Below are 25065 nucleotides of genomic sequence, written 5' to 3' on the forward strand. Positions count from 1 at the left end.
TTGAGGAGAAGCCTTGTGGATCCTTAGCTTTATATATATAGATTGATGGGTCAATACCCACGTTTGAAGGCCCAATAGCTTGGGCTTACCCAAGGTCTAATTTTACAAAATATGGCATCGAAGCTGTATTGACGTACCTGAGTCCTCTCGGTCCCAAACAAACTTTTAAAAATGGGTCATCTGAGAAAAAATTTAATGTCGCCTGTTACTTAAAAATATGAATCTAGCAATATTTTAAAATGCAAAATCGCTAATTATGTTGGTGTAATCAACTTTTTCCGGACAATCACTTTCAATAAACAATATAACTAACTTATTTAATATTTTTTGTGACTACTATAATATTAATAAACTAGCTTTCTTTTAAAATATGAGGCACTGGGGTTTTGGGGCCCTGGGCGACCTCCCTAGGGACGCCCCTGCTGTATTGTGGAGTGGAGTGTTTGGGGTCCAAAAGGAGGCCCCTATGTTTAGGCCCAAAATATGACTATGGTCGGTGTAATCCCAAAGAGGCCACATAAGAGGCAAAAGATCGAGACATACAAAAATGGACAACAATTATTGGGGATAGGCTATAATTTTGTCCGTCGATCTTCCGTTGAGCTTCCCCATATTAGTTGTAATTGAATGACCATTCTCCCAACCTATCCATATAAGTTGTCCTATTGGTCAACTATAGATAGGGATGCTGAATTATGAGGAGTTTTATATTTTATTGGTAGAGGAAAAGTGAAACAACTTTCCTTGTTAGGGTTGGTTGACGTATTAAGTCGCATAACTCTGAAAGAGGAATTATAAAATCCAAGAATAAATGTCGTAATAACACCGGGTAATACCAAAATGTATCCGAACAATCTTATTTTATGCTTAGTTTGACAAGTTTTTTTTTTTTTTTTTTTTTTTTGCCTTTTTACTCTTATTTTAAATACAATAATTATAAATTAAATACTTTATAAAAACAGCTAAAAATATAGGATTAAGAAAGGAGAAGCATATTCCATTTTGGGTGCAAGATCTTCGAAAATGATGCATTGGTTTGTAGACCGAAATTTAATCGATCAGCCACGTGTCCCATGTCGCTCACGTAATTGATTATAAACTTACACGCCGCCGTTCGGATTTGGGGATTTCTTCAGATATAAACAAACGTTTCTCAAACCAAAGCGATCGATCCTCCACGTCTCTTCCTGCCTCTGCAATCTTTTCGGGTATGCTCGCAATTCTCTCTTCTCTCTCTCTAATTCTGGTTTTTATTCGTTGTTGATTGACCTAGAAATTGAAAGGGTGGTCAATCTAAGTTTCTGGTAAAACCGTATAATCTTGATTCCAGTTTCATGCTCTTTTAGTTTCCAAGAGGAATTTGTGCTAAAACCTTTTAATCTTGATTCTTGTTTTATGCTCAAGGCGTAGTCTTTGTAAAGTTTACCATGTTTGTGCATAGATTTGTGTGTTTCAATTTTCGAACTAAAGCTCCAAATTAATGTTTGAGATCCTTGCGGCATGAACATGTAATTTGGGTTCGACGGTAACTTTTGGAGAAATTTAAAGAGATTGCGTGGGTCAATGAAGTAGAAACTTTGATTAATTTCTTAGAACGTAACAAGAACCCTAATTGTTTAATTCTAAATCTGATTGAAAATTGCAGTAGTCGAGGCTGCTTTTCATTATTATGTACTATGCATTGAAGGAATTGAATTTTGGTATAATTAACCTTACTATTGATAGGCAGATGCAGATGTGGTTATTGTGTTGAGCTCGATCTCACATTGCTGAGTTTGGATTTATTTCTTTTGTTCAATTGCAGAATTGAAAACTTGAACCTTATGAATTCTACAACTGCTGGAGTATTCACTGTTTCCTGCAAATCGGGAGACAAGAACAAATTCTTCTGTGCTTTGTTCTGCCTGCTGCCAAAATTCCTTGGGACTCCTTTTGCATTCGTGGACTACGTATTGGTTAAGGCCGTTGATAGGAGTCCCTCTGCACTAGTCATTTAGAAGCTTTTGGGTAGGTCAAATCATAACAGCAATTGATTTGGCCATCTTTTAGTATTTGGCAACATGGTTTCCTCTCGGTTACCTGGTTTGGGAAAGAACCATGCGGGGGGAATGTTCCAGACCAATTTTCTTTTTCCTTTGAACCCCTCAGATGCTACTGTGCCAGATCCTCTTGAACTAGATTTCTCTGATGTTTTTGGCCCTCTACCAGTTCAGGCCTCAACCCAAGTCATCCTGGATGACTTAGGAATTTGTAATACAGCTGCAACAGAAGTGAGGAAATGCCTTTATGATGATCCTGTTGTCATTCGCAGCCGATCGCATTCATTGCTTGGCCCATCCTCTTGCATTAGCGAATCTCTTAAGCTTAGTAGACTCACTTTACATGATGACTGTGTCGAGGAAGAGATGATGAAAGACTATAATGAATACTCCATTAGTGAAGATGTCACCGAGTATTCCCTTGATGATGTTGAGGGAGATCCCATAATGGTACAAGCTAGAGGACTTGAAGATTTTGAAGTTTTGAGTGTTGTTGGGCAGGGTGCATTTGGAAGAGTATATCAGGTGAGGAAAAGGGGTTCAACCGAGATTTATGCAATGAAGGTAATGCGGAAGGACAAAATAATGGAGAAGGATCATGCGGAATACATGACAGCTGAAAGGGACATTTTAACAAAGATAGATCATCCCTTCATTGTTCAGCTGAAATACTCATTCCAAGTAATTTTCATTTCTTTTGACTTAACTTTTGAATTTGATATTATTGTTTTTTTTCCTCTTGCTTTGTTGCATACTAGTTACTACATAGGTTTTATGAGGTTTTCGAATTGATCAAGTAGAGGGAATCATATAGTCTAGTAATAGTTTGTAGTAAATGATTGCAATATGGAATTTCATGTGCCTGTAATTTGCTTTTGCAATATTAAGTCTGGATGTTTCTGATATGCAGACCAAATATAGACTGTACCTTGTTCTGGATTTTATAAACGGAGGCCACCTTTTCTTTCAGCTGGCTCACCATGGCCTTTTCAGGTACCTCTATTGTCTTTGTTTTGTTAAATCTTATGAATTCTCTAGGCGTGGAATTGATGAATACTTGTGACTAATGATGATGTTTTAGGGAGGATCTGGCTCGTGTATATGCTGCTGAGATTGTTTCTGCAGTTTCCCACCTTCATACCAATGGCATTATGCATAGGGATCTTAAACCTGAAAATATTCTCCTGGATGCTGATGGCCATGTATTCTCTCTCTTTCATTCTCTTCCTTTTAGAGTCCCCAACTCCCCTGCCCTCAAAGAAAAGTGGTGAAAAAAAATTCTGACTTGGTATTCAATTTTCCTTCCAGGTGATATTAACTGATTTTGGCTTGGCAAAGCAATTTGGGGAAAATACAAGATCAAACTCCATGTGTGGAACAGTTGACTACATGGCACCTGAAATCGTTCAGGGAAAGGGCCACGATAAGGCTGCGGACTGGTGGAGCGTCGGAATTTTATTATATGAGATGCTTACTGGAAAGGTGTTATTTAATTTATTTCCCTTTTATAGTCTATACTTTTGTTTACATCAAAATATCTTTCAATGCTCTTTTGCCTCAGCTGTATGATTCATTTATTATTAGTTGACACCACTCCTTTGGCAGCCTATTGTACTTCTTGCTACTACCATTCTTCAGGATATGAGTGTTTTTTCTGCCATGCTCTGATTGTATGGGGAAGCATATTTGTAATATAATTGTCGTGTCTTATTGTTCTATTTTTGTTTGTATAGGCTCCATTTGTTGGCAACAGGGAGAAAATTCAACAAAAGATAGTTAAAGAGAAGATCAAGCTTCCAGCATTTTTGACAAGCGAAGCACATTCTCTGTTGAAGGGTGTAAGTATTTATTGCTGCATATTTAATTATATGTGTCATTGAAAGAGTTGGTTATTCTCAAATGCTCCATTTCTCTGTTTAAAAAATCAACGAAAGATTTCAACTTATTTGTGACATGGAACTGATACATGATCTGGACATTAGAAGACCGAATCATTCCCGTATTCTTCACACTTTTTGATATTTGATTGTTTGCTAAATGGAAAATGAAGAGAAATTTTACATGTTCTTGTTTCAGCTGCTAAACAAGGATCCCAGCAAACGCCTGGGGAGTGGACCTTGTGGGACTGAGGAAATTAGGCGCCACAAGTGGTTCAAGCCAATTAATTGGAAGAAATTGGAAGCAAAAGAAATCAAACCCAGTTTTTGTCCAGAAGTGTCGGGGAAGCACTGCATTGCCAACTTTGATAAGTGCTGGACTAACATGCCTCTGTCGGAATCTCCAGCTGCCACCCCCAAGACAAATGCAAACCCTTTTGGAGATTTCACCTATGTTAGACCTGCCGGTGCCTTCCTTCAGAGAAATAGCCCCATTGTCTAGCGTTCATTTATTATCTATGTTGCTTTTGTCTGCAGTAGCTTGGAAGATTTACAAACGAACAAGCTCTTTTCTTTCTTTCTTTTTTTAAAGTTTATTTGTGTTTTATGTTTAAGCTTGGTCTTTGTAAACTGATTACTGTTTTCTCAATTAAGAAAATGATTATTGTTTTGGAAATATATTGAAATGCGTCAGTGGTCTTGTTTCTATTTTCTACTGTCCAATGGACACAAAAATGTAATTAAGGCCAAGGATAAGCCAAGCCTTCGCTGTGTTATCAGCTTGTGGTAGACTTGGGATGGAATTCCGAATTCTCAATTCTATTATGGCTTGCTTTTATCCACGCACATATATCATAATTGCTTCGAAAATGTTAAGAATTCCATTATTTTTTGTCCGAGCTATCTAAGATGGATGCACAAGATCCATTATGAGATCCGTAAAACTGCTCCGAGGCACCTATCTTTCACAAACCATTTCAAGATTAATGCATTTTTTGGCGATCTCCCAGATGATATATTAGACAAATCATTATCTCAAATCCCCATTTCAAGACATGGGACGTCGCAGTTCCAGAGGATTACAGAGCAAGTTCCAGAAACCCAGAAATGGGGGGTTTAGTGGTTTTTGTTGGGTTGACCTGGGATTTACTTAACTGCAAGGCCTGGCGTCCTCATTGGTGCAATTGATGCAATCTTCTAGCTCCTTTGCAACTGCATGGGTTTGGATAGTTTGACTGTTTGACTGGAAGGAGGAGCCAAATTTTATGTGGAGGTACGATTTGCTCCATTTAATATTCGCTGCTCCGTTTGACAGAACTTATTTGATGTTAAAATAAGCTAGTTTATAAGCTGTTAAAAATAATCTAGCTCATAATTTGTGAAGTAAGCTGCCTGTTTGGCAAGGAGACTCCGCTACGCCAAACAGGCAAAAACGGCCAGCGGATCCGCTAACCTCTTTCTAGGCAGCTTATTTTTTTTTTCAATTTTTTTTGTGTGGGATCCGTTTTCATCATGATGTTTTTGATTTTTTTACCTAAATTAATGTGGGTCCCACAATTTTAATAATATATATTTAATACATTATTTAGTTTTATAAATATTTTTGCCAATAAATTTAATATTTATAATTAATATTATAAAAATTAATTTAATATTTATAAAATAAATAAAATACACATTAATAATCTTCATATAAAAAATTATTATTTTATTTATTTGACTAATTAAAATTTTTAGTTTTGATATAAAAAAATTCTAATATACTTAAATTAATTTTTTAATAAATTATATTTATTAAATTAACTTTAATAACAAAATGTAAAAAAATGATTATTAAATTCAAAATAATACTTTTAGTCAACGGTTTTTCAGTTAGCGTCAGTTTTTAATTCACCAAACATCTCACAGCATATTTCACAGCTTTACGCTCAGTTTTTTTTCTACAGCATTTCCGCTAGCATTGAAAATCAATTTTCCGCTCTACCAAACGGAACCAAGATATTAGGTATTTGACGAAACTTTTATAAGCTCTAAAAAAAATCTATTTAAATTTAATTTAAAAGATAAAATAATTTTTTTATAATATTATCTTTATAAAAAGAAGAAAAAAATGAAAAAAAAAACAAATATAAACTCTAAAATAAGCTTCAATTTCAAATTTATTTTTTTGAGCTTATAAGTTAAGTTAACTTATATGTTAGCTTATGTGAGTTGTTTGGTAAAACTTATTTTGAAACTAATAAACTGGCTATCGGTTGTTGGGCCGTTATTAAATCTGATAAGCAGTTACTACAGCAGACCCAACAAATGAAATTGGGATATGGGCCAAAATTGCAAATTGTCAATATTCATTGGGCCTAAATAGCCCAAACCCAAAACCGCTCGTCCCCGCAAATTGATGATAGTACTGGAATGTGTGACCTGTCAATGCTATTCGATGAATACCCGCCACACGATGTGGGATTCTCATCAATCCACCCCATTGGGAGCTTGCACGTCTTATTGCATGGCTTTGGCTATACCATTTCGACATACGATTTGCTTACCGCTCCAAGCTTTGAGAGTCAGGATCACATAGCCTTGTCAATTCCAATATATATAGGGTTTTCCCAGTTACTTTAACGACATTTTTTTCTTCTCCTTGTTAATGACATTTTTCTTTTTTCCAATCGCCTACAATGAACACGGCCTACCGCCTACTAACCCAACTCCACAAAGGAATGAGCTACGGGTCAGGCCCGCCTACGATAATGTCAGCTCACAGGCTCGTGCGCTCACAACGAGAGCACCAATAATGAATACCCAACACATGAGATAAGGGCTCAAGTCTAGCATCACAAGTTTGGACTTAACTCTATATTGTGATACTAGATTTGGACCCTAATATAGTGTGGCAGGTATTCATCATTGTCACCCAACATTACCATTTTCTGAAAAATAACAAGACCTTCAGGGTCATTTCAGTCATTTAATAACTCAACAATTAAATATTACCACTACTGTCTACTTCATTAATAAAAAAAAGCAGCTGTCTTCTTCTTCCCCATTTCGTTTCTCCCCTTTTCAAGACTCGCAAACCTTCAATAGTCTCCGGCGCTCTCTCCGGGTCTTCTCTTTAAGCTTCTCGTCTGTATCAGAGTCAATTTTCAGAAGGTAAATTTCAAATTTCTCTCAAGTCTGCCTTCTCTGCGCTCTCTTTCACTTCGCTGGTTTTCATTGTCTAAATCTGTTAATCTCTCTGATTCTCTCTCTCTCTCTCTCTCTCTCTCTCTCTCTCTCTCTCTCTCTCCTTTTTGAGTTCATTTGAGTTTGTCTTCTGGATTCCCTGCAATATTGTGCTTGTTTTCGGCTTCCTCTAGATCTGAACTTTTTCCGTGCTAATCTTCTTATGCCTAGGACTTGATTTTCGTTTGTGATGTTATGTTCAGGTGTTGAAGGGACTCAGATCTTGGAATTAAATCTCTGTTTAGCTTCAGTTGCGTCTCTTATCATGTATTTCCTTCTGTAGTACCGATTGTTTCAGCATCTAATTGTAGCATAGATTTCCTAAATTCGACCTCATGGCGGTCAAAGTTTCAATGTTAGCTATTCTTTGTTTAGCTTCCACTATCTTCGCAGCAGACTATGTACCCACCGAGAAGATACTTCTCAATTGTGGTGCACCTGCAGACTCCACCGACGGGGATAACTTGAAATGGACCACTGATTTAGGGTCCAAATTCTTGTCATCCGAGAAATCCTCAACATCGGTGGCCGCCACGCAGGATCCTGCTGTTTCCTCAGTTCCTTTCATGACTGCTCGGGTTTTTCAGTCTGATTTTACATACAGTATTCCAGTGGCTTCGGGTCGCAAGTTTGTGCGCCTCTATTTCTATTCTAACTCCTACAATGGGCGTAATGCTACTGATGCTCTCTTCTCTGTCACATCTGGTTCGTATACACTGCTCAAGAACTTCAGTGTGGCTCAAACGTCGGATGCTTTGAATCTTGCATACATTGTAAAGGAATATTCCATCAACGTGGATGGTGCATGGTTGAACATAACTTTTAGTCCTTCTTCTAATAGTTCAAAAGCTTATGCATTTGCCAATGGTATTGAGGTGCTTTCGATGCCGGATATTTATAGTTCTACAGATGGAACTTTAACTGTTGTGGGTTCATCTTCTTCGTTTACCATTGATAACACAACCGCACTTGAGAATGTTTATCGGTTAAATGTGGGTGGAAATGATATCTCACCTTCTGGTGATACGGGTATGTTAAGATCTTGGTCTAATGACATGCCATATATTCGTGGGGCGGCACTAGGAGTTACAGTGACTGCCGATTCAAATGTGACGATCAAGTACCCTTCTAGCATGCCTACTTATCTAGCGCCACTTGATGTCTATGCCACGGCAAGGTCAATGGGGCCTGATCCTAATCTCAATGTGAACTACAATTTGACCTGGATTTTTAGTGTTGATTCGGGATTTTCTTACTTGTTTAGGCTCCATTTCTGTGAGCTTGCTGATTACATAACCAAGATTAATCAGAGAGTATTTGACATTTTTCTTCTCAACCAAACTGCCGAGAGTGGGGCAGATGTGATTGCCTGGACGGGGGACAATGGTAATGGTATTCCATTTTACAAGGATTACGTGGTGCTCGTACCTGGTGGGGGTGCGCAACAAGATGTGTGGCTTGCACTGCATCCGAATGAAGCTTCCAAGTCTCAGTATTATGATTCAATTTTAAATGGAGTGGAGATATTCAAGTTAAGTGATACAAATGATAATCTTGCTGGGCCAAATCCAATCGCTGAACACAATGTTATTGACCCATCAAAGGTTTTACCACCTTCTCATGTCGGGCATTCAAAGAACAAAACTGCCGTGATTGCTGGAGGTATAAGTGCTGGAATTGTTGCTGCCCTCATTATTGCGTTCTGTTTTGTTGGTGCTGCTCGTTGGCGTAGGGATGGGAAGGAGGCAAGTGCCAGTGATGGGCCATCTGGGTGGCTACCTCTTTCTCTATACGGAAATTCACATTCTGCTGGCTCTGCCAAGACAAACACTACTGGAAGTTATGCCTCTTCCCTTCCGGCAAACCTTTGCCGGCATTTCTCGTTTGCTGAGATCAAGGCGGCTACCAACAACTTTGATGAAGCTCTAATTCTGGGGGTAGGAGGTTTTGGCAAAGTCTATAAGGGAGAAATTGATGGCGGCTCAACTAAAGTTGCAATCAAGCGCGGGAACCCACTCTCTGAGCAAGGCATCCATGAGTTCCAAACTGAGATTGAAATGCTTTCAAAACTTCGTCACCGCCATCTTGTGTCGTTGATTGGATATTGTGAAGAGAACTGCGAGATGATCCTTGTTTATGATTACATGGCTTATGGCACACTGCGTGAACACCTGTACAAAACACAAAAGCCGCCCCTGCCATGGAAGCAAAGACTTGAAATATGCATAGGATCTGCGCGTGGTTTACACTATCTGCATACTGGTGCCAAATACACTATCATCCACCGGGATGTTAAGACAACGAACATTCTTCTGGATGAGAAATGGGTAGCCAAAGTTTCTGATTTTGGGCTTTCAAAAACAGGTCCTGCATTGGATCACACTCATGTCAGCACTGTGGTGAAGGGCAGTTTTGGCTATCTTGATCCAGAATACTTCAGAAGGCAGCAACTAACTGAGAAATCTGATGTGTATTCTTTTGGGGTGGTTCTCTTTGAAATCCTGTGTGCTCGACCAGCCTTGAACCCGACACTGCCAAAGGAGCAAGTGAGCTTGGCAGAGTGGGCTGCACATTGCCTTAAGAAAGGCATTCTTGATCAGATTATGGATCCCTATCTGAAGGGGAAAATTGCCCCAGAATGCTTCGAGAAATTTGCTGAGACTGCAATGAAGTGTGTTTCTGATCAAGGTATTGAAAGGCCGTCGATGGGTGATGTTCTTTGGAACCTTGAGTTTGCTTTGCAGCTACAAGAGAGCGCAGAGGAGAGTGGCCAGGGCATTAGTGGATTAGACGATGAGGAGGTGCCATTCACTGCTGGTAAAGGGAAGAACGATCCTGATGCATCCCCAGGTTATGATGGTATTGTGACAGATTCAAAGAGCAGTGGCATGAGTATGAGCATTGGTGGCCGGAGCTTGGCTAGCGACGATTCCGATGGCTTGACGCCAAGTGCTGTCTTTTCCCAGATCATGAATCCCAAAGGCCGGTGAGATCCTACCCCTCTATCTTTACCACAGTTCCACAAGAAACCAGTCAAGCAACCATTGTTATTTACTGCCAAAAATCCTACAGAATTGAGTTTGGCATTTTATTCTCTAATTCATATACATACAATATTCATTTCAGTTCCTTTGCACTTGAGATATGGTTTGATCAATTAAGTTGTAATTTGTACCTAAATATTTGTATGAAGTGTAGTATGTTGTTTACATTTCATTTGGCATATGCGTTTATGTTTTTCAGGCTTGATTCTTACAACCAATCCTTGTTAGTTATGTTATAAGATCGAGGGTGTAATCCAACTTTTGGTCGCTATGAGAGTTGATCAGGTCCAACTTGCTCAACGAATGTTCAAACTTCAAACATATGCTTTATGTTTTTCAGGCTTGGTTCTTACCACCAGAGTCCTGGCTAATCTCTGTGAGAGCTTATCAGGTCTAACTTGGTTATCTTCAAACGTTCCCAAATTAGAATGTAAAGTTGAAAATTCTTTCAATATGCATACTCGAGTAAATTTTTAACTATTCGACGTAACTTTGGGTTTCAAGTTGAGACGTATGAATGCAACTAAATTCGAAATTGACAGCTCTTTTCGATGACGAAGGGTATTCATGGTTGCAATACATCTAATATTGAGTATGACAAATCCATGTTACTTGGTTTTGATAATGATGTAATAGTGGATGGTGACTGATAACAGACACCTCTATCTTTGTACCAAAAAAAAAAGTTTTGGTGTGCCATCCATGTGGGTGGAGTCCATATCCAATCGTTGCACGTCAATTACGCAAAGACAGCAAGCAACCCCTGTCCATGTAAATGTAATAAAAGAATATGAATATGCTGTCCAAACTTGGACTGCAGTTGGTGGTAAAGCTGTATGCGGGACTCTGTCTACGCGTCCATATTGATCCTTACTTTTATTGACTTGTGGAGGAGAAAAACGATTATATATGTTATAATCTAATCTTAATTATATATATATATATATTGAGGAAAAACACTTTCATTAAGAACGAGCAATATTACACAAGAGGGAAATATCCTTCCTAACAAGAGGGACAATTTCCATTGGATAGAAGTTCGTTCATTATAATTATTGTCGTTTTAATCCACCCCATCATCAATTCCTGACTCTATCCGTATTTATAAATTTGAAAATGACATGTAACCCATTAATTTGGTGAGCCCATGGAAGCCTAAGATGTTTATTCCATTGATTTAATTAATGAAAGAGTTTTATTTCCACTATTTTATCTTAGAATTCATTGTCCAAAATTTATTGTTTTAATATATATTCTATTGTTTTTTAAAGCATAGTATAGAATTCTTTGTTTTAGTTTTGAATTCATTTGTTTTTGAAATTCCATTGAAAAAAACAATGGAATTAAGATTTACTAGATAAAACTCATCAATAATGAATCTTGTTAGAAATAGTTTTATGCATTCTGAATATGTAAATTTTTTTAAAAATCTAACATTTATTTTAAAAATTAAAACGTTTTAAAATTTTGTTAAAAAACTTCTGACTTTCATTTACTATTATAAATTCCGTCGTTGACAAAATAATCTGAGAGAGCTCTTTGAGGTGAGAAATAAGGAACTTCACAGCCCATCTCCTTTCATTCCTGATTTGGGATGACAGCACGTTTGATCCTTTATTTGAATGGTCCCTCAGGCGGAAGGATAAACAAAAACGAGTGGACCAAATTGATTTAAGTTGTTAGGCTGGCATGACTTTATGGAGGAAAATTGTAGGGGCCAGGGTCCACACGGATTTAAAAAGCAAAGAAGGCACATACAAACACAGCTTCACATACAACAACAAACATGCAACATGGCCTCCACATCTCTCGACTCCCAACATATTCCACCAAACAAGACTCGTTTGGTTGTTGGTCAAAAACATTTCTTATGGAAAGAGCCACAAACAAATATCTCATGCTGTTGTTTTCAGTATTTATAACGATGAGCAAATGCTTATGTTAAAGGATTGACCCATTGATGGTAGAGCCAGAGGAGCCTGTGTTTTGCCGTAATAATTATCCCATACTTAGTATCTTAACGACCCTTCATGTGGGGAATCAAATGCAAAATGAACATTCCCTCCCGCTAATACTTTAGTACCACACTCCTGATTGATAAAAATACCAGTAACTTACCCTAATATTGTGTTGGGTATTTATGAGAGTGTGGTGCATGGATCCAGAGGTTTACTCGACCGAGATGGTTCAAAACACCCAACCTTGAAGAGATCAAAATAGATCTTCAACAAGAACAAATCTAAAAACATATATTTTTTATGGAAGGAGACCATGATGGTAAAGCCAGAGAGCCGGTTCAACTCATCGATTATCAGGTTATGCTTGAGATGTGCAGTCTCTCGACTCTCTAATTCTACCCACCACTGTTTTCCGTCCGTCGATCATGGTAGCTGCATTAAGGCTTTAACCTAAGTATTCTTTCAAAAAGTTTTAGCAGTAGTACGGGGACCAAAATAGCATGTTCTCTGTAGACATTATTAAATGACAAAAAGAATAATGAAAGGGAAAACAAATATGAAACAATTTTCATACTTTCACCTCACTTTTTCTATCAGACTGCAATGAATTCCATCGCCCCTCGGTTCAAGAACCCAAAATTTCCAACAATAAATATGTCCACACAAAAAAGACATATACATGAGAAATCGGAAACGCATAGAGCAAAAACATGACAACTAAGCAGAACAAGCCACTCAATGCAAATGATAATCCACTGGGGACTTTAAAACAGGAAGCAACGCACAGTCATTTGTGACGAGGGCCAATTGAGTCCACAGCAGCAGTTATCTTCTTCTGTAGTTCTGGTTTGTTAGCTCCTACAAGTTTGTCAACTTGCTGGCCATCTCTAAGAAAGAAGAATGTAGGAGTGGCCTTGATATCCCATCCACTGCTAAAATCCTGGATGATTCAAGGTCACGTAAAGTTAACCAATAAACTCAACATCTTTGGCTGTCGAAAAAGAGACATAGAAGTGATAAATTACTTGTTTTGTGCATCTTTTCTTTTTCTTTTCATTTTACTGTTTTATTGATGTAATTTTACGCCCGAGAGAATCCATCATGCCAGTAGACTAGCAGAGGCAACTGGGCAGTCAGTACATTAACCTTGACTCAATGAAATAAAAAAATATATATAAAGTGCATTTTTTTTCTTTCTTTTTGATTGTTCAACAGGGATGGAGGGACTCAGATGAGGGGAGCCAACCACTGAAGCAGTGGTGCTCCCAAGAAGATGTATATTATAAGACTGTAGAGTTTGGAAGGCTTACACTTAGTTTGTCAACATCAACCACCAAGAACATCAAAGAAGGGTATTTCTCAGATAACTCGCTGTACAATGGCGCAATCATTCTACAAGGACCACACCATGTTGCACTGAAGTTCGCAATAACCTATAAATATGCAAGTCATCACTCAGTGTGCAGATAATAAAGGAAAACTCATCAGATAATTATTCTTCCATTTATAAGTTAAAAACAATTCCAAGTAAAAGACAATGAATAGAATCCAAATGCTGCAGGGCTACACTATGCTACAACAGGGGGGAATGACTGTGGACATTGGAAAACTTAGAAAAGAAGGGGTTCATTAGGAAATGAGAGATTCAGGACGCTGCCAGTTGTTCAAATTATTGAGGCAGGCAGCTAAAACACAGGACTCAGCATACTTGTATTTAATAGATATGAATCCACACAATACTTTTTATCATGTTATCAAGAGAAAGGGCCAACTTTCCTGTTACACAGTAAACAAGAACCAGATTAGCCAAAAAAAAAAAAGATGACCATGATGAACATTATTTGCACCCCTTTTTTTACTAAGTACACCCCATTAACCCTTTAAAAACACACTAGAGTGGGGTGTACTTAGTAAAAAATGGGGTACAAATAATGTTCATCAAAACGAAATTGTTCTCAAAAAACATTCAGGACTGTGTGTTTCTTTCTCCTTTTAGCATAAAATTGTAATTAACGTAATGAAGTTCTGCACTTACATTTCTACAACTAATCAATAATTTTACATATTTCGAATAGTAGCTTTAGATGAAAAATTTTCCGCAGACCATCTCTAACCACAAAACAGGGTCACTCCATACATTACGGATTTGATAGATTCCATCTTTATTAAAAAAAAGAGGATCGTCTGGCTTAACTGCTTAAGTGATAAGAACTTACAATCTTTCCGTCTTTATTTGCTTCTGACAACTTCTGCTCCCAACTTTCCTTTTCAGTGATCAGGTGCACATTACCACCAGCAAAGTCAATGTCGTGCTCAGAATCATCACCATCATCGTGATTCTAAAGCAGTCATGAAAATCATAGATTTATCACCAAATGACATAACCAATACAAGAAATTGAAAATCCAGAAATCCAGTTACAAGATCAAATTTAAAAATAATTTTAATGTGCTAAAAACATATAATGACAGCAGTAGTAAAAAATATTTTGAAAAGGCTACAAGGACTCTGAAAGATGAATCAAAAACATTTTCCCACTAATTATAGAGATTACTGCCGTCAATGTTAGAATTGCAAGATAAATCAATTTCTCTTGGAAGGTTACCAGAAGAGAAACTGGAGTTTGAAAATCCAAACTCAGAGCACTAATAATGAATTAGTTTGATTTCAAGCAATAAAATAGATGGGACAAATAGAGATGGTTGAAACTTGAAATTTTGGAAAGCGCATGATGCTGAAAGCTACTGCTAACTATTTTAATGCATGAAGGATACATCTAGATTACAAAGCAAGTGAATTGCATTGAAATTTGAAATGATAAGTTAATGAACACCAGCCAAACTACTTTTGGATAAATCTTTTACACTTTAAGAGGCAAATCTCAAGTAGAAAAAAAGTAAGGCATTGCAGGAATCTTCATTGATAGCAGTGGACAAATCTAATGGCAGCTCAACTAAAACGATATGCCGATCAACATCTATACTTCTAAAGAAGAGCTGCTTATATACAAACACTATAACAAGTAACAACAAACAAAAATCAGATCGGGTTGACATGCGTAGTTGTTAAGTCTTTAACCAAGTACCAAACACTTCTTGGATTGGAAAGACCATGGAAATGAAGGGGCTACTTTGGTTGTGTACCAAATTCATCGTTGCTAGAAGTCTTGAACAATCTATCTCCATCATGCTAACATATCATTCCACCAAAAATACTCCCATAATTGAATTTTCCTGTACTCTAGGCCTTAACTCCTTACAGCAGTTTCAAATTCAACAAAATCATAATCAACATCATCTACTATGCTTTGAACCACTATCAAGTAAAAAGGGAAAAATACACTGTTTATTATATAAACACACACACACACACACAATTATGAAAAAATAAACACGAATAAACTGATTCAAATTAAAATTTCTTTTTTATATAACTGGCAATTTTTTATAATGTTTCTATTCAAGTAAAGATGGGGGAAGGCCATAAATATTAAAGAACGTAATGAAGAAATGAAAAGCCATGAACTGAATCACATAATCTAGCAAGAATGTTAAGAAGAAAGAGAAAAAAATAATTCTGCACTAGGGTTAAACAATAAAATCAGTAGATAATCAATGATTTTTTTTTATTCTTCCCCACTTTATCATAAGGACTATGGCATGTGCAGGCCAAGAGATTTACCTTCGACAAGCAAGCTCCCATGATGTCAGAAACTCAAATCCAACCTAGTAGAAGTAATGAACAAGTTACCGGAAAGTTAGAGATCCAACAATTTGACTGAAAAAGATCCAAGAGTTTCAACAACATAAGGGAAAAAAGTTCAAGTGAATTCCAAAAAGAAAAAAAAGAAACAGTCACAGAGTAAACCCAAAATATACCTCCAGGTAACAATCAGTTACAAATAGACAGCATACTTCATTCTTTCCACAATTTTTACAGGGGCAGGTTTACAGCATCCCAGCTGTTTTTGGTTAGTTTCACATCACGTAAAAAAATTTGTTTCTAGCAAATTCACAAACTCATACCATCCCAGCTGACTCAAAAACCTTATGTAACTAAAAGGTTCTGCATTGGTCTCAGGAGTATGCCAATACTAAGTACACAACAAACACGAAACACAATATTGAGACATTGTAAATTGCAATGACTACAACATACAAGATAATGAGCATTGCAAATTAAAAGGTTTAAGAATAGAGCCATAAGAGGAAAAACAAGGAAAAAAAAAAGTATCTTCTAATTTCCTTACCAGACAGCTTGAGTAGCCACACAACCCATCATACTGATGTTGAAACCTAAAACATATCACCACAAAATGGATACTAAACATGCATATCAACTATCAAGTGCATGATACTTCTGCCGCTGCTAGATCTAAGAAGGATCATACACATGCAGCAACGAATCCTCAATCCACAGAGGCTGCGTTTGTGGTTAAAAACTTGAAATCCCAATGAAGCAGCATTATTGCTACAGCATAGTCCCTTATATGGTAGGAAAAAAAGAAGAAGGTCTCAAGCATCATTGACTTAGAATTTCAAAATTGCTATAGCCATTTTTGGCAACAAAAAAAAATACTGTCAATTCTTTCTCCCAATAAAAAGGAAAATGCATTAAAAATTATTAAATGAAGAATTCCCATACATGGTAAGAATATATCTAAACGAAATAGAAACTCATGCGGCTAAAAAACTCCAAATCTACTCAATCCATCAATATATTGAGCAAAAATACTTGTATTTGGCTTTCCAAATACGAATCACGTAGTGATGATAAAACAAATAACCCAAATTTGCTGATTCAGAACGAAAGCGACATAGCAGGAACTATCAAAACATAATTGAACAAATACAGAGCAATTACCTTGAGAATAAGCGCGTATAGCCGATTCGATGCGGTAGTTAAACTTGCAATCCGAGGACGACATTCAAAATAGGAAACCAAATAAAAACCCTAAAATCACCATTCGAGCCCGAAAAGGCTAATCCATGCTAAAAATTATGAAAAAAGTTGGGATTTTCGCAAAAAGACAAACGGATCAAATGTGATTATTCCTTTCGTTGTTCTTCGGCCTGGAATTGTCTCCAAAGACCACCAAACACCAATGTTTTCTTTTCAGGCAAGACTTGCCATAACTACCCCTAGCTGTCTTCTTTCATAAGAGGAGATAATGGGGAGTTTTTCGTCTTTCACGTAATATATTCGGTGGGTCCTTGTCTTTGTTGGTGAGCTGTAAAGGATAAAAAAAACAAATAAACAAGAGATGAATTCCTATTTTTTCTGTATTTATATCATTAGAGCAATCACAATATTTTTTTTTTTTTTGTTAATGACAACAAAATGAGTTGAAAAACGCGTTTTTGTTGATGTGGTTGAAGGAACAAAATATATTGGTACAATCATGTAAATTTATTGGCTTCATTTTTTGTATAGTCCAGGGGAGACTCAATATTAATTTAAATATAAAAATGTGAATATGTGTGGGATGTGGATCCTATTTTGGGTCAACACAGAGGCATTACATGTCCCATGCCTTCATGTTGGGGCAATTAAAAAGAGACCATCAAATGGACCTTGTTGGAGAAAAAAAATAATTTGATGGTCCAAGCAATATTCACTTTTTGCCTCTCATGCCCGAGCAAATGGGTACCATTATAATTGCTCTTATATGTGTGAATGTGTATTTTTACATTCGGGTATTATCCATTTCGAAGTACTCCTATGAGTTTTCTTACCCTCCCTCATAATTTTATTTCCCACCTCCCACTGTTAGAAATTAGAACCCATAATCTGTACACATCTTACCCATTGTTAGAATGCATAACCCCTTTAGTCTGACTTAGTCGGAGGGAGACCGCGTCCTCCACCAGAAAAATAAAAAATATATAAAAATGGAGAAAATATATAAAAAAAAGGAGAGAAAGAGAGACGATGATACCTTTCTTCTACAACAAGTTGTCTGACAATAAAGGAGCTTGTGAATAAAGATTTGGGATCAGTATACTTAGGACAACAAAATGACAAATCACTATCATTGAACCCCTTTTTTCAATTGGCACAATAAATGATACAAGAGAAATTATTTTTGGCCCATGAAGAAAAGGCAGGGAAAATAGTCAAATACTATGGTAATTTTATATAAATAAAATGACACATGCCAAGTAAACATTACACATGACATTGGGAATAGAAACTTATTGCAGTCTTCAGGAAGTATCACACCCGAGATGAAGAGGCAAGGTTCATAGGGGTATATCCCAACTAATGTCAAGCTAAACATTTAAGGATCAGAATAAACAATTTTGATCCCATAAGCTATCACGATACTATACTCAGGAAGGATGATATCAATAGTCAAAGAAATGCATTATGCCTTTATATCATCACTTGTCGATCACTATATAAAGTTTGAGGTTGACCCAATGTATGCACATTCATTCTTTGCTTCACTCGATTACCTGAATACTCCTTGAGTTTGTGACTGATTTGAGCGTCATAGTGTCCTCAGGCAATGAAGGTCCACTGCTTCCTTATTTGATAGAAAACAATAATGAATTCTTTTGATTTGCCATATGATCTTTGATTTATGTGACTTTTTTTGTAACAAAATGCGAATGTACATTGAGTACAATTTTATATTTTCAACTGAAAATATACTCTCAACAAATCACTAACAACACAATTGGACATCTTCAACGTTAAAGAGCAAGTCTTGAGAAAGATGGTCATGGAATGGGGTTTAAAATGTTACATTTTTCAAATCTATTGGGGTTTTAAGGAAAAAGTCATGCGGGCATTAGACCCAGAACGTGGATAATACCTCAAGTTAGTTGAGTCGAAAAGCTCTTACCTCCTTCTAGTGTCACACTCTGGGCCACAACCCCGAAACCCTAGAAAGAGAGAAAAAATACCATATTTTCTGCCTGCACCAATGCATCTCGAATGGGAAGATCGTGTGGTTCACTTTTTGGTAATGCAGGAAAAGTCCGCCTAAAGAAATCGTTCGTGTTACTGTGAGTTGTAGTGTAGTCTCTCCCACATCATCAACATGGCATTTATATTGCAACGAATGCTAATATCGATGAACCGCCTTAAAATTTATACATAACATGGCACCAAAAGAAGAAGAGAATCCACGTAGAAAACAACTCCCGATCTAGAGACCCCAAAAGACTCCTAATTATTGTAAAGTATTGGATGTTAAGTGAGGCATAAATGTGTGTTTTGTAATAATGTCTATTTTAATGGGACATAGATTTGGGAGTGACATTTTGGGACATAGCATTGGTATGTAATTGAAATTTGTAACGTCAAATAGCAGCGGCTTTGTTCTGGTGCATCGCACTGAAGGTTGGTACATAACGTGGCGTCAGAAGATGAAGAGATCCACGCGGCAGACAAACCCCAAACAATAACGACCGCTGGATTTGCTTACCTCTTATGCTCAACGGTAGTCGAAAGATTTCTTATTAATTAATTTTCTCAAAGCTTAATGAAGTGATTAACGCAATAAACGGGCAAACAGTAAAATCCCTAAATTCAATTTCGAAGTTTTAGCCTCTCTCTGTTACTGGGCGGGACCGTTGTCGGACATTTCTGTCTCTCTTCCCCAAATTTTCTCTTCAATCCAAGGAAATTTAACTGGCGAGATCTTCCTGTACCTGAATTTCGCAGCAATATCTCTGTTTGGGCGCTGTAATATTCTAATCAATCTGAATCTTTTGGTTTTTCATGATTTATTTGGGAGTACAATTTGAAATGTGCGGATTGCATTATAGTTGTTTTAATCGCTGCCGATGGATCTAACACATTCGTAATTATATGTCTGCGGTTAGGGTTTCCCGTGCTTATACAATGTGCAATACTTTAATGCTAATTTTGATTTGCTGATCGGTTAGACACTGATTTTGTTGTTTCTGGTGTTGATTGGGATCTAAACTCGTGTTTCTGGTGTTTTTGGTTATCAATCGAATGACGTGATGTTGCAGTTAGAAGATTTTGTTTGTTCTTGTGGTCGCAAGCGAAGAAACTTGGTGTTTATTTTTGTTTTGTGAAAGAATCTGTCTATTGGATCTGGATTTCGATTAGTCAGTATTCTGAGCTGAATTAAATGGAGGATGAGAAAAAGAAGAAGAGAAACAAGAAAAAGAAAAACAAACAGACCAAAGATGTTGCAGTCACAGGTGGAGAAACAGCTGCTACGAATGAGAATCATGTGAATAACGGCAAAAGTGATCACATCCAAGCTCTTGAGTCAGCCGAAGCTCAAAATGGGGTTGCAGTTTGCAGTGATCTGAATATCAATGGGCATCAGCCTGATTTGATTGAAGGCGTAAGTTGTGCCACCTTTGTGTCTCAGCTATGAATTACATTTCTCTGTTTTCAATCTCCATTTTCTTAGTTGACTAACAGCTTTGTGGTTTTTTTTTTCTTTTCCAAATTTGTTGTATAGCCCATCTTAGCTGAAGCTGAGAAAGGATTCTGTATGCAGAGGGAGGTAAAGAATTTGTGGTTTACAATTTCCCTTTCTCCCACTTTCTTTTTGTTGGCCCTCCATAGTCCATATGTTTTTTTAAGTTATTATCTCAATTGCCTGGCTGCCTTTATTATAATTATTTTGAAGCCCAATGTGAATCACTTCGTTTTTGTAGACTGACTTGGAAGATACAGTCAAACGATTACAATATGAAAATGATTCACACATACGAAAGGAGGTACAATGAATTTGATCAAATGATACTTAGATGTGCAATTTCTTACTATATATGACTCACCAAAATTTTTGCAGAATGCCTTAGAAGAGACTATCCAGAATTTACAAAATGAAATTGGTTTGCACATAGAACAAGAGGTACTGTAATACTAACCTAGTCTGATTTTGTATTGTACGAACCAAGAATTTAGAAAACTTGAACTTAGGCACGCACAAAATATTTTCCCTTTTGTCTCTGTCATTGTTTGAACTCTTATTTGGAGCATTAACTTACTCATTGTGGTGCTACAGGCAGCCTTAGAGGAGACAATCAAACAATTACAGAATGAAACCGACTCACACAGAGCAAAAGAGGTATTAGAAACCTATTATCATTTTTTTCTCTTTTGTACTTTTTATTACAGGTGAGTATGTGGCCCATTGGTTAAATTGCGGAGGTGCAACTTAGAGGTCACACGTTCAAATCCCGGAAACAGGCTCTCCGCATATTATGTGAGCGAAGACTGTGTCCATCTTGTCCGTCCCCAACCCACCCACTACGGAAGCCTTGTGCATAGTAGTTGCCTTATACTTTTCACTATTTTTATCTTCCTTTTTAGTACTGCTGGTTTTACTGCTTAGAATTTTTACATTTTTGGGTTTTTTCACAAATTTTGTATTTATCATAAAAGAGCTACGTATTCAGGAAATGTGAAAAATATACAGGGTAATCATTTATGAAATGATTACCCTAAATTGTTTGAACAATTCTTACATCCTCCGTGCAATTGTCTTTGCATTGATGTTTATTTGTAGCCTACACTATCTCACTGGATAATTTACAGGTTGAGATAGAGATGAAAGTTGTACAATTACAGAGCGAAAAAGGTGTATGGCTTCAGAAAGAGGTAATTGCCATTGCATATTGTACTGTATTTTGAGTCTCTCTCTCTTCCGCCAGCAATGTTGTTGAGGAGGAAATGTCCTTATTTTCTGCATGTTTGTCACACCACCTGAGATGTCTTTGCATTTTGAACCTTTGACCATACGTGTATTGTATTGATGTCTGGTTTCAAACCTGTACTCATGCTGTTGCGATATTGCTTAAAATTTTTGTCTAATGTGGTCCCACAACTGTCAAATAACTTTTGCAGTATACCTCAGGTAAGCTTGGAAGAAAAACTTGAGCAATTTGAGAAGGAGAAAGATTCCTGGATTGTAACAGAGGTAGTTACTACAGACTCATGTTTTAGTGGCACATCTTCCCTTATTAAGAGAAATGTTGTCTTGGCCATTTAGTAAACTTGAAACCATGTGTTAATACGTTATTCATAGAAAGTTAACAAGAAATGACATGCTTATGCACAAAAAAGGATGGTATGATGCTTGGATGTAGATACAGCAAAGCATAAAAAATGATACTCAAACTGTAACATAATAATATTGATACATAATATCTTATGAATATGTATTTTGTGCCTTTTATTTTGGTTTCTTACTTTTTTTTTTCAAATTTTAAGTATTCCACTCCAACAACTTATTATAATTTGTAGCAGTAGTCCTACATATGCATTAATCAAATTTCATTCCAATTCCATACTTCTAGGCTTTCTCATTGTATTAGGAACAAAAATTGTGAATGTTAAATTAGTTACTTTGTCATTGAACCCAATTAGTTAACTTATTGGGTTGACGTTTTCACATCATTTATATATATTCCAACTCTTCCCCTCACATGTGGGCTGGACAACTCCGACGGCTCAATACGTGCACAACAAACAAGGCCCAACATTGGGGCAATAACAAACACACAAGGGCCCACATTTGGGGCAATAATAAATGGAAGTTTAAATTGCAGAAGCTAAAGGTTGAACCCAAGACCTCCTGCTCCATACCATGTTAAATTAGCTACGTTGTCATTCAACCTAATAAGTTAACTTATTTGGTTGGGGCTTTTCACTTCATTTATATATATATTCCAACATGTATTAAAATAGAACATGTATCCTAGTGCCCTGACACATCCTACCTTGACCCGAGGCAGGCACTGAAGTCCCTCCTCCCCTTAAAGCTTATCTGTCAGAAAATAACTTGCATCCTGACATTCAGTGCTTAACCATGGTGTATCAAAACATAGAAAAGCAACAGACAGTTTTCTATTGTTTTCAGAATATTAAGCAGGGGCAGGTTAATAGCATGATAGAATCTTTGTTTCGACCATCACCCTAAAGCTCTAGTGCAGTGGCCTTCAATCTTATTTGCTTTTGTGTGCTTGCATTCAGAGAATTATGAAATGAAGACATTTAAACATGTGTAATTTGCTTTTTTGTATTTCACAGAATACAGCAAAAGAAACAACTGCTAACCTGAATCGTGAAAACACAAGACTACGGATGCAGGTATGCAGCTTCATATAATGTTGCAGTCTAGATGAAAACTTCTATAGATATGTTTTTATTAGACTCCAGTACATTCTAATGTTTTTACCTCTTATGTGTTTCATAATATTATTTTATGAAACCATTGCCAATTTGTTCATCATGTATGCTGTAAAATGTCTGTGGGGTCTATGGGATGCAACCATTCTGCAGCATAACTCTATATTTTTTCTGATATGGAAATTAAAACAAAGCCTGGCAGGTAGGGGAGTTGGATGAATTCAGGGGCAGCCTCTTACACGAAAAGGAACAGTTGTTAGAGAACTTATCTGCTCTGCAGTCTCAGGTTCAAAACCTTGAGAGGAGCATCTCCTCTGCTCACTCATCAAATGAACTTTCAAAGGTCTGCTTCCTTTACAGTTATGTTTCTGCACTTGTGGTCCTAGCACATGTTGCCATTCCAAGTCCAGTGACAAAAGTCCCGAGTTGTATGTTTCTTCTGCGCCCTTGAGGGAACAAGGGAACCTGGGAAGCATTCCTTGTTGCAGATTTCTTCAGCCAAGCTCATAATTTTTTGTGCTATTTCACATTGTGAAATGCATTCCCACAGGAGGAGCTATGAGTTTAATTAGGATAAGTTTTTCCATCAGTCTTGGCTTGAAGAGAAATTGATCCTCACAAACTTTGCTTGCAGTAATTTTAGAGTGTAATTCTTTTTTGTTTGTATTTATGATGTTGCTCGAGGAATAGAAACACAAGTTATTTCCGTTTTGCAGTATATTTCTGAGAATAAGGACTTGAATGCTCAGGTAGATGCTGGAAGTACATTGATTGAGAAATTGATCGCAGAAAATGCAGATCTTGTTGAGAAGGTAATAGAACTTCTGCGTTTGTCATCATGATATTATTTCCTAGTTCTTTTCCTCCCGTCCTGACAATCTTAAGATGTCTTTTAGAATTTTGGTGTTTGATGTTGAATTTGGAATTATGATCTATTAAATAGGGCTGCGTGTTACTTTGTTCCTTAGGTGAATGAATTGTTTGTTGAGCTCGAACAACTAAAGCTGACTGCTCAACATCCTTCCACCTCTGGAAGCAATCCAACCCGCGAAATTGGGCCTCCCTCAACTGGTCTCATTTCTGAATCTCACATGAATTTGCCTGTGTTGAGACAGAAGATCAACTCCACTGAAGTGGTACCAATAAAAAATGAGAGAATTGACATTGATAATGTGAATATGTATACTGCTGCTGTAACTCCAAACTCTTTTGAAGCTGAGGATTCTGGAGAAATAGTTCAAATTCCATTGGATGACAATGAAGTTCAGGACTTGGAGTCACAGGTCGTAGAGAGTGAAGGCGAGGCTGCTTTGCCACTCTCAGATGCTCCACTTATTGGTGCTCCCTTCCGGTTGGTGTCTTTTGTTGCTAAATACGTTAGTGGTGCTGACTTGGTTAGCAAGAACTGAGGAACTTAGTGTAGCGTACACATGATATAGTTTTAAACTAGAGCAGAATGGGGGGAATTCTGCCCCCCGACATTTTTTACATGTTGAGAAAGTTTAGATACTGAAAATCAGATTGTTCTATTGTATACCAAGGCAACATTTTTTTGGCCTATATTTTAGTAGTTTAAACGGAACGTCGGTCTCAACCGGATCGATCATGGTGTCTGCATATTCGAGTCCTTGAATTGTTCTCTGACAAGGGAAGGTTATCAGAATAAATGTCCTTGATCATTTTACTACTAATTCCATTGTAGGTCTCATTTCTGGCACCCAGGCCATTGCTATATGTGAAGCATTTGTACGATGTTTTGGGATACTCAAGTCAAGATTCCAGCATAGATTTG

General features: G+C 37.1%; 4 protein-coding genes across 6 annotated transcripts; 3 read left to right on the forward strand and 1 right to left on the reverse strand.

Annotated features, from left to right (window-relative positions):
- The first annotated feature begins 1051 nt into the window (after window positions 1–1051).
- LOC119999066 (serine/threonine-protein kinase AtPK2/AtPK19-like) lies at window positions 1052–4594 on the forward strand. Of its 2 annotated transcripts, XM_038846574.1 has the most exons (7): window positions 1052–1208; window positions 1805–2720; window positions 2950–3032; window positions 3121–3241; window positions 3348–3521; window positions 3773–3877; window positions 4116–4418. In XM_038846574.1, exons 2-7 carry the CDS (start codon window positions 2061–2063, stop codon window positions 4416–4418), a joined length of 1446 nt encoding a protein of 481 aa, XP_038702502.1. In that variant the 5' UTR covers window positions 1052–1208; window positions 1805–2060. The 2 variants fall into 2 exon arrangements, with proteins under 2 accessions (XP_038702502.1, XP_038702503.1); XM_038846575.1 differs by lacking the exon at window positions 1052–1208 and having other exon boundaries at window positions 2061–2720; window positions 4116–4594.
- Window positions 4595–6932: 2338 nt separating this feature from the next.
- LOC119998487 (receptor-like protein kinase FERONIA) lies at window positions 6933–10364 on the forward strand. Its single transcript, XM_038845839.1, has 2 exons — window positions 6933–7069; window positions 7345–10364. The coding sequence occupies exon 2, from the start codon at window positions 7477–7479 to the stop codon at window positions 10129–10131; it is 2655 nt and encodes an 884-aa protein (XP_038701767.1). The 5' UTR covers window positions 6933–7069; window positions 7345–7476; the 3' UTR covers window positions 10132–10364.
- A 2318-nt stretch (window positions 10365–12682) lies between these two features.
- LOC119998164 (thioredoxin H-type-like) lies at window positions 12683–17238 on the reverse strand. Of its 2 annotated transcripts, XM_038845402.1 has the most exons (6): window positions 17007–17238; window positions 16393–16438; window positions 15825–15868; window positions 14360–14482; window positions 13454–13576; window positions 12683–13083 (listed from the first exon to the last, which is right to left on the reverse strand). In XM_038845402.1, the coding sequence occupies exons 3-6, from the start codon at window positions 15843–15845 to the stop codon at window positions 12931–12933; spliced, it is 420 nt and encodes a 139-aa protein (XP_038701330.1). In that variant the 5' UTR covers window positions 15846–15868; window positions 16393–16438; window positions 17007–17238; the 3' UTR covers window positions 12683–12930. The 2 variants fall into 2 exon arrangements, with proteins under 2 accessions (XP_038701330.1, XP_038701328.1); XM_038845400.1 differs by lacking the exon at window positions 16393–16438 and having other exon boundaries at window positions 17007–17236.
- A 2429-nt stretch (window positions 17239–19667) lies between these two features.
- On the forward strand, window positions 19668–24874 carry LOC119998169 (myosin-2-like). Its single transcript, XM_038845409.1, has 12 exons — window positions 19668–19838; window positions 20132–20475; window positions 20596–20640; window positions 20795–20857; window positions 20932–20994; window positions 21148–21210; window positions 21681–21743; window positions 22000–22062; window positions 23175–23234; window positions 23476–23616; window positions 23990–24085; window positions 24242–24874. Exons 2-12 carry the CDS (start codon window positions 20254–20256, stop codon window positions 24680–24682), a joined length of 1320 nt encoding a protein of 439 aa, XP_038701337.1. The 5' UTR covers window positions 19668–19838; window positions 20132–20253; the 3' UTR covers window positions 24683–24874.
- Window positions 24875–25065: the final 191 nt, after the last annotated feature.

The sequence above is a fragment of the Tripterygium wilfordii genome, chromosome 5, assembly GCF_013401445.1.
Source record: "Tripterygium wilfordii isolate XIE 37 chromosome 5, ASM1340144v1, whole genome shotgun sequence".
Classification (NCBI taxonomy): domain Eukaryota; kingdom Viridiplantae; phylum Streptophyta; class Magnoliopsida; order Celastrales; family Celastraceae; genus Tripterygium; species Tripterygium wilfordii.

Coding starts and splice junctions, on each gene's coding strand:
- LOC119999066 (XM_038846574.1), top strand. CDS start 2,061: ATGGTTTCCTCTCGGTTACCTGGTTTGGGAAAGAACCATGCGGGGGGA. Junction 3,242..3,347: donor TCCTGGATGCTGATGGCCAT/GTATTCTCTCTC, acceptor TTTTCCTTCCAG/GTGATATTAACTGATTTTGG. Junction 3,878..4,115: donor CACATTCTCTGTTGAAGGGT/GTAAGTATTTAT, acceptor TTCTTGTTTCAG/CTGCTAAACAAGGATCCCAG.
- LOC119998487 (XM_038845839.1), top strand. CDS start 7,477: ATGGCGGTCAAAGTTTCAATGTTAGCTATTCTTTGTTTAGCTTCCACT.
- LOC119998164 (XM_038845402.1), bottom strand. CDS start 15,845: ATGGGAGCTTGCTTGTCGAAG. Junction 13,577..14,359: donor CAAATAAAGACGGAAAGATT/GTAAGTTCTTAT, acceptor GCATATTTATAG/GTTATTGCGAACTTCAGTGC. Junction 13,084..13,453: donor TTGATGTTGACAAACTAAGT/GTAAGCCTTCCA, acceptor TGAATCATCCAG/GATTTTAGCAGTGGATGGGA.
- LOC119998169 (XM_038845409.1), top strand. CDS start 20,254: ATGGAGGATGAGAAAAAGAAGAAGAGAAACAAGAAAAAGAAAAACAAA. Junction 21,744..21,999: donor GTGTATGGCTTCAGAAAGAG/GTAATTGCCATT, acceptor AGTATACCTCAG/GTAAGCTTGGAAGAAAAACT. Junction 24,086..24,241: donor ATGCAGATCTTGTTGAGAAG/GTAATAGAACTT, acceptor TTTGTTCCTTAG/GTGAATGAATTGTTTGTTGA.